This window comes from Pecten maximus, chromosome 13 (assembly GCF_902652985.1).
Source record: "Pecten maximus chromosome 13, xPecMax1.1, whole genome shotgun sequence".
Lineage (NCBI taxonomy): Eukaryota > Metazoa > Mollusca > Bivalvia > Pectinida > Pectinidae > Pecten > Pecten maximus.
This window is the reverse complement of record NC_047027.1, coordinates 26781201-26790018: the sequence shown is the minus strand read 5'-3', so window position 1 is coordinate 26790018 and position 8818 is coordinate 26781201. Positions and strand designations below refer to the sequence as shown.

General features: G+C 38.4%; 1 protein-coding gene across 1 annotated transcript; it reads right to left on the bottom strand.

The window, feature by feature from the left end:
- Positions 1-669: 669 nt before the first annotated feature.
- Positions 670-2709, bottom strand: LOC117340589 (zinc finger MYM-type protein 1-like). The gene has a single exon (XM_033902349.1). The coding sequence runs from the start codon at positions 2707-2709 to the stop codon at positions 670-672; it is 2040 nt and encodes a 679-aa protein (XP_033758240.1).
- Positions 2710-8818: the final 6109 nt, after the last annotated feature.

Sequence of the window (8818 nt, the reverse complement as noted above, 5' to 3'; positions counted from 1 at the left end):
ACGTGCAAGGTTTTGGAGGTGGAGGAATGCCGGAGTACCCGGAGAAAAACCACCGGCCTACGGTCAGGGGCGTAACTGGTTGCTCTGTTATGTGGATTCACGAGCGCCGCAGGCGCGAGTGTTCAATTTTAGGCGAGGGGTCTGGGGGCCGCCTAGGCCCCCAGCGGGTCCAGGGCAGCGCCCTGGTAGGGGGCCCAGGGGGGCGAAGCCCCCCGGCGGAAAATCATTATAGCAACTTTGTGATCATTAAGGAAGCTTTCCAGAGAGTAATTTGCTTTATTTCACAGATGTATTTTAACATGTAATTAATTCTATTATTGACGCTCTAGTTTACATTATAAGTCTGGAATACCATCCACTTATATTTTATTGTAAAACACTTCGCTTTGACAAAACATCACTCGACTGAAAACAGGAATAAGCTGATATATAGTATATTTGATACAATGCCAAAAGTTGCACCTCTCTTCAAAAGATTCATCATCTCTTTATTTATTTACTGGTGTTTTTTTAATGATTGTGCTCCGAAATAATTCCGACTGTATATTTGAATTACATATGAAACTGTCTGATAGTTCGCGTCGATGTAATGGACTTTACAACATTATTTTCACTTTTCTGTACAGTCTATGTACTGGTTTGATCTATTTCTGCGACAAGGAGTTATCTTTAAAAAAAATCCATTGTCCGGCCTTTTTTCCCAGCAAACTTATCGAGAATATCTTCGATATCCAATTGCATATGTCTGTACGAATGCAACATGGCTAGTCCAGAGAGGCGGGTAGTCGACATTGTCGACCTGAGGTACGTTTTCACGCGCCGCATCACACTAAAGGATCTTTCTGCCGAAGCAGTTGATACGGGCATCGTCAGCAGAATGACCAAGCATGTGAAAATGTCTGGGTATAACTCGCGGTTTGTTGCCAAGATTGTGGTGAGAAGGTCGACGGGTTTGGGATCATCTGCTACGGACCACTTTGTTCTCCATCGTGAGATCTCTCTACGAAACAATTCCCTGTCACCGCTTAGGTCAGTCTTATACCCCTCGTAGATCTCATCTACGTGTCCTGCTGTCAACTGTCCCAGTAAGCTCGGTATGAGATATTGTGCGAGGAACCGATAATTTGCTGACAGCAGGCGATCTTGCAATTCCATGGTCAGATGATCCATAAATGGTATGTATAACGCCCGTTTCCAATACTCAGAGACTGTCTCCGCAGGTTGGTTAGGTCTGTGTTCTTGTCTGCCGCCGATTCGCGGTCGTGACGGACGAACGTCATGTGGACTGGCGAGGTCAATTGCCTTTTGGTATAGGGCGTCCCAAACATCATCATCCATGCGCTCTGCCCTAAGCTGTGCAATCAACACGCTGGCTTCCTTCGAGGCTTCCACCAGATCGCACTCTTTGCCTTGCAACAATTTGTTGAGTGGTAGAATGCTTTGGATAACAAACTCGACGGCTACTAGCGAGATGATGAAGTCGAATTTTAGGATACTACAGCGGTAGCTTCTGGCTTTTGAGTCGCCCTCGTGCTCAAGTACTTCCAACGAATCAACGATTGTCGAGAAGGCTGACTTGAAGGTGTATAGCGCGTCCGCTCTACTGGCCCATCTGGTTTCGCACAAGTTTTGGAGTTTGGTGCGCTTTGCCATCTCCTCTTTAGCTACGGCATCGTTTTGCAGAGTTTCTTGGAATGCCAAAAGCCTCTTCGCTGAATAATTGAAAGAAAAGCCAATTTGCTGGACAGTATCAAACATATTCCGCACGAGAACTTCCCTACATGCATGTACAATTGCCAGATTCAACGAGTGTGCTTTACAGTGGATGTATATGGCTTCGGGAACTACCTCCTTAATCCTAGCCTGGACACCCCTGTGACGCCCTGACATATTACTAGCCCCATCGTATCCCTGTCCCCTCATTTTATGAATGTTCAATCCAGCATTCCTTTGTCCGTCAATGAATTTCGTCGCAAGTGCCTCGCCAGTTGTTGATTCTGCTGTGACAAAACCGATGAAATCCTCTCGTACCATCTTATCAGACTCGGAATAAAAGAGCACCACCATGGCGATCTGTTCCATTGTAGAAGCATCTGTTGCTTCGTCGGCTAGAAAAGAATAGCACACAGCGTTGTTGCACTTTTCAACTATGTGTTCGCGAATAGCCTGTTCACACAGTCCTATTATTTCATTTTGTATTGCCGGGGATGTGTATTTGGGTGAAGATATGCTCTCTAAATGTGCCTTCAAAATAGGATCCCTTACTGCACGATCTTTCAAGAGCACCATAAAATTACTGTTTTCGTCATCTTGGCTCCTGAGGGATATATTCTGTCTGCCGCAAAGCATGATGACTTCAATAATGGCTTGAAGGGAATGTCGATTCCTCTTGACAAGAGCAGCATGACCGCTATCCAGCTGACTGAGAACACTAGGTTCTTTACCATTATGGATTCTCATGAACTGATCTGCACTGTTACAGGCTCCGTCATGACATTTACTTATGATATGCCTTTTGATGTATTTCCCCAAATTTGACCATTTCGACACGGCAGTTGATACTAACGTTTTCTCTCTTGCGTCGACATTGCGAGAGCCAAACAGGAAGCATGGTGCACAGTATACTGAGTCTTCGGACACTGAATACCGAAGCCAATTATAATTTTTCAACCAATCCACGTTGAACTGTCTACGAACACCGTACTCCATTCTGGAAAAGAAACACACTTCCGTTTCACTGGGATATGAAATGATTTAGAAAGACAGACCATGCGTTCCTTCTGCGAATTCGTACCAGTAATACTACATTGGTGGCACCGTCTAATGGAACACAATCGGATCTCAAATAGTTTCTCCTAAGATGGCGACGCCGATGAAAGCTATGCTTCAAATATAAAAACGTGATATTTTTCTTATTAACCTAGCAAAAATTGTAAATTGTTTCATCGGCAATTTAAAGTAGGGCTGTCACAGGTACTGAATTTTGGCCCATGGTACCCGAATTTTAGTACCCCACCCGTACCCGGGTACTCGACAAACATAAATCATATAGTTGTAAGTTAGCTTTCTTTACGTTTAACTTGTTTGTTGTGTGGGGTGACAGGCTTACCGAGGGAGAGTCAAGGCATTGAGTGGAGTATGCTTCAAGAACGATATTGTGGTATCAATTTTTATGCACCAGTCGACAATTTTATAGCTGTATTAATTAGAAAAACACAATATCTAACAAGCTGATATAATGAGTGGGATTTTGTACTACTTTAATAGAAGTTTTACATCGACACAGTCGTGTGACAACATTTTTCCTATTTTGACAGGTACCCCGTCCCGGGTACACATTTTCGGACCCGGTTACTTCTCCAACCCGGGTACTCGGGTACTCGTAACAGCCCTAATTTAAAGGGACAATTCAGATTCGAAGTTCCGTTATATTGGATCCAATTGGTAAGCCTTAGAAAAAGAACGTACAATATTTCGATTCGGTTCCGCTGGTATGGCGCGTTCCATTATATACAGCGGATTCGTAACGGTACAGTCTGGTACAGATTTGCAAAAAAAACGCACAGCAAGTGTCGTGTTCTTTATGCGCTGTAGGTGTCAATGTAATGTCAAAGAGCACATCTTAAATTTGTTTATAATTGTGAATGTATTACTAAACGTACATCGAACATCGGCCTGGCGATTATAATTTATATACGTGTACGATGTTTCTTTAGTACCTGTACAATCCCAGTTGAATCGTTTTTAATCGTTTTCCCTTTTTTGTTTGCATGTTGTTTGCATACATTCATATTATGATAGCATTCATGGCCAGAAACATGCCGATTTGAATCTTATATCTAAAAACAATGCAAAATTTGGTTGGTTATAAAATATTAAACTGACACATGTGATTATAAACCATGAATCCTGCTTGTTCATGCAGGGGTGGCAATCTACTTGTACGTCAACACCTGATATACATGTATCTCTGCACTTCGGTATATGCGATTGTCAAATGAATTTAATATTCACATCAAACATGTTACAATACTAGTGTTAAAATGACAACACTCACGGAGCCCAGACAAACATACATGTAGAATATCCACGTATCATAACATTCCTTTCGTACTATGATTTCTTAGATTACCCGGTGCATTTTCTCTGTAAATATATGCAACGGGTAATCTGTGAAATCAAACATTGTGCGAAAGAAACATAAGTTAACGTTAGTGCTATGGGTTTGTCTGAGTGACAATGTTGTTTTAACATATAGTTATAATACATATGTATATCAAGTAGGCTTAATGAGCACAAACACAACATAGAGTATACTGTAGTATATAGAGACCCTTTTAATTCGATACCAGTGTCCTAAATAATTAAGGCAGTTACAGTAGAGAGAAAATTCCTGAAACTTTCATTTTTTAGCTTTCTGAAATGGATGTCCTTTTAGAGGGCACTGGATTCACCACTAATTCGAATTATGGAATAGTGGACTGCTGGCGTTAGGAGTGTTTTAGGATACAGTGCGAGATAAATTGTGAAGTAGGCCTATACGTGATTTTGGTTCCGTTAGGTCTACATCGAGGTATTTTTGAGCAGGTATAAATATTAGACTTGCTCAAGTTCACAGATAGGAAAATACCAGCCTGGCAGTCAGTGTAGTTTAAATTATGCTCTGATTCTATAGAATACCACGTTTCTCATATAGATCGTCTAATAGAAAAAAATTACTACGTACGACATACAAGAAAAATTGTATTAACTAACCTTGTCGGAAAGATGTATGATTTGGTCCATTCCATATCATTTTGCAATATTAGTGCTTTGGTATGGTCATCACAGGCCCCTGTAGCCACCACAGCAATGTCAGGATACTTATAATACAAAGAAGTTGAAACATCCTTCACCTCAGGCACTGTAGGGATTTCATCGCTAGACCTAGAAGGAACCTGCGATTCTGTTTGAATCTTTGGCGCGAAGAAAACTTTAATCTTTGTCTGCGCCATGTTTAAACCGGAAATGGTGTCTTACCATAGCCCAATCACTACCAGAGTTATCGTTCCTTACACTTTCAAGTGAGTATTAGGAACGATAACTCAGGTAGAGATTGATCAGACAGTTCATATGTATACGGCAGAGATTATTTTCATTTTGTTTATTTTAACTTGTTTCTCGCTATTCATTAGAGTCATTTATTATTCTACTTTTCATAAAGTATTCATCTTACCATTTAAATTAACAAAAGTTGTTTTCTTGAAAAAATTGAGTGGATTCACCTGCGTACCTGCGTACAGGCAGTTACGCGCCTGACGGTCAGTACCTGGCAACTGCCCCACGTAGGTTTCGAACTCGCAACCCAGAGGTGGAGGGCTAGTGTTAAAGTGTCGGGACACCTTAATCACTCAACCACCGCGGCTCCTTTTATGTATCAAAGCATGTGCTTAGTTTCCAAATATAAGGATTGTCAGGGTTGAGAGGCCCTGGGATCCATCCCCTGTACATTAAATGTCCTCAAATACAGGAGGACTTTCATGCTCCATTCGTCTTTCATTAAGATTTTATACACTCACAATACATTCCTAATTATATTAATTGTTTTTTTAATATCTATATTTCCTTAACTAAAACATCTGTTACTAATTTCAGGCCCTTAATATTCCCAAGCTAGTATAATAATATCGTGTTATTTTTCAAATGATCATAAATAATCCTTCTACTTCCAAATTTTCTTTATGAATTCAAATATTGTATATTTCATGTCAAATGAATTCAATTTTGAAATATATATAGATATTTATTGATATTTTACACTTGGAATACATGAAAAAAAAAATGTACAAACAAGCTTTCTGTATGCTATGGTGGCATATTTCTGCCATCGTGTTATTTTAGGTCGCGTTACGGTAACACGACTTGTCGAGATAATTATGTCGACAAGTCGTGTTCTTAACACGGCAAGTCGTGTTATTATGACGACCTGTCGCGAAAATTTATCACGACCGGTTAAGTTAGGTTATCGCGGATCTCGACCTAAATTGTGCTTTTGCCCAGATATGCCATCTACTTATGTTGTCGAGATAGGTTATAAATGGACACACAGCCGTCTCGGGCTTAAGATATTTTAGATATAACCGACACAAACAAATTTGTGTGATTGATTTGCAGATACTCCATATATATATTAATGGTTAAAAATAGCTTTAAATTGATACTGATGACTTTCAGGTTTTTTTCAAAACTATTAACAAGTTATTGATTTCCACAGGCATTTAACTATATATATCTATATAGGTTGGTATGCAACATTTGATCATTGATAACATTCCTTTGTAGAACACATTATATGGTTCATTTTTGGGTTTGAATTCTGTTTCTTCCGATTTTGATTGGAATTAAAATTTTATTGAACATTAACTTTTGTTTTAATTTTATTCCAATGTGTTTTGTAATTTCTTTCCATACCTTTTAGATTTGCTTTAAAAAAATAAATGAAATCATACAGGTCACCATTTTGGATAAATAATCTGACTGTGAGTATATTATTGAGGTACTGTACAGTAAGGAAATAAAATTGATGGATAATTTAGTTATGATTGAATGCGTTTTATAATTTTTAATATTTATTATTAACATAATGTGTGCTCTGTCCAATGTTGTTTTTGACAATATTCAGATCTGAAGTATTATTATTAACACTTTTAAACCAAATAATTGAGCTGATATACCCATGCCTCAGTGTAAAGCCCGAGACGTTCCGAAACGGCTGGTGTCCATTTAAAACCTATCTCGACAACGTAAGTAGATGGCATATCTGGGCAAATGCACATTTTAGGTCGGGATCCGTGATAACCTAACTTGACCGGTCGTGATAAATTATCGCGACAGGTCGTCATTATAACACGACTTGCCGTGTTAGTAACACGACTTGTCCACGTAATTATCTCGACAAGTCGTGTTACCGTAACGCGACCTAAAATAACACGATGACAGAAATATGCCACCATAGTATGCGTATCTTTGATTGCTGTTGAATATTTACAACAATTCCTCACGTGCTGAACTTATAAAAATTATGGTGGCATATTTCTGCCATCGTGTTATTTTAGGTCGCGTTACGGTAACACGACTTGTAATTATCTCGTGACAGGTCGTCATAATAACACGACTTGCCGTGTTAGTAACACGACTTGTCCACGTAATTATCTCGACAAGTCGTGTTACCGTAACGCGACCTAAAATAACACGATGGCAGAAATATGCAACCATAAATAATAAATCAGATTCATCCAGAGGGATTACCCGTAACAGTCGGTAAGGCCAATTATCCGGCGATTAGGAAGACTGTTTAGGTTAAAGCACGACTTCTTCCTCTAGTTATGAATATTTTTTTGCAAGAAAACGGAGCTACGCTAAAATTCCATAGATGTGGACTTTACTGGACCATACTTGGTCTAAGGAACAAAATACATCTACGATGAAATCTTTTAATTTCAGATAATCTTCTTTTTTTTTTTTTTTTTAATTTTTTAAATTTTTGAAGATTTTTCAACATTACATAAGGCATTTACAATTCAATTTATCCGTACATCATAATACAATCCTTCCATTCTTCATAATTAGTTAAAATTCAACAGTACATGTATATTGAAGATGATATATAAATGATCTACAATGTGGCTTTTTAAAAAATGGTATGTACTGTAAACGAGGGATAGAAGAAAATAAATTAAAGAAAAAAGAAAGTTAGTGTGGAGAAAGAATTGTTGAATAAGAGGGAGAAGGGTACATGAGGATTTGACAATGCGCTGGATGTATTAAATAAGAAATAAGTGAATATGATCATCATATTGCCATGGATTTTGACGATAGAAATACCAAAGGGCAATAACTCTTGCTGAATAGCACCACGAAGTCATAATAAATAACATTTTTACCAGTGAAAATCGAAAATTCATTCAATATAAGTTCTTTATGATACTTTTCACTTGTGATAAGATACCATGCATTTCCGAAAAACTTGTCGAGCTTGGTAACAAGATCTTCCAACAGACTATAAGCATATCCATGAAGATGACTGTATTGAAGGCTTATAATCATGGTCGTGAACCCACGGGATTCTGTTCTGTTTGCGATGTCTTAAAAGACAAATTTGATCTGATATACTCTACATACCCTTCGACATGAGCCGCTTACCTTAATCTTCATTTAGATGGTAATCAAATACAATCGATTTTACATATTCAAAGGTGTGTGAAAATACTGTTTTTTATTTGCTAGTTTATTTGTTTATCAATATAAGTAAATAAATGAAAACTAGTATGAAGAGGTGTATTTGCATGTATGTTTATGAATTTTGAATGCGAAACTTCTTACATGATGTCAATTTCTCTACGTTTATTTTCGGTGATAGAGAAATAAAAATCGAAAATGAAAATAAAAAAAAATTGTGACAGCTTACACCCTGTATTATAAGTGATGGATTCAATTTCTCGATTGTTAGTCTTCCATTGTGACGGGCATGTCGATACCCCCTGGTTACGATACCTGCGGTATTCAAGGTCATATTTCCATTACATGAATTCCGTTCTGATGGATAAACTATCCGGATTTTAAGTTGCTGTTTGATGAAGATCAAGTGATGTGGTCGACATCATGATTTCATCGGGAAAAAAATATTTCCTCTATAGCGATATGAGTTCTGACGTGTTTGATGCTTGTAGATACATCTAAAGGTCTTGTTGAACCGGCCTGGTTCTAATCGGGAAAGAGTGATTAAAACCCTGATTTTACCTGTAAATTGGTATGACAGGTGCCGCCCGTTAAGCCGAAG

Excerpts from the sequence above, each read along its gene's own strand:
- LOC117340589 (XM_033902349.1), bottom strand. The coding sequence starts at position 2,709 with ATGGAGTACGGTGTTCGTAGACAGTTCAACGTGGATTGGTTGAAAAAT.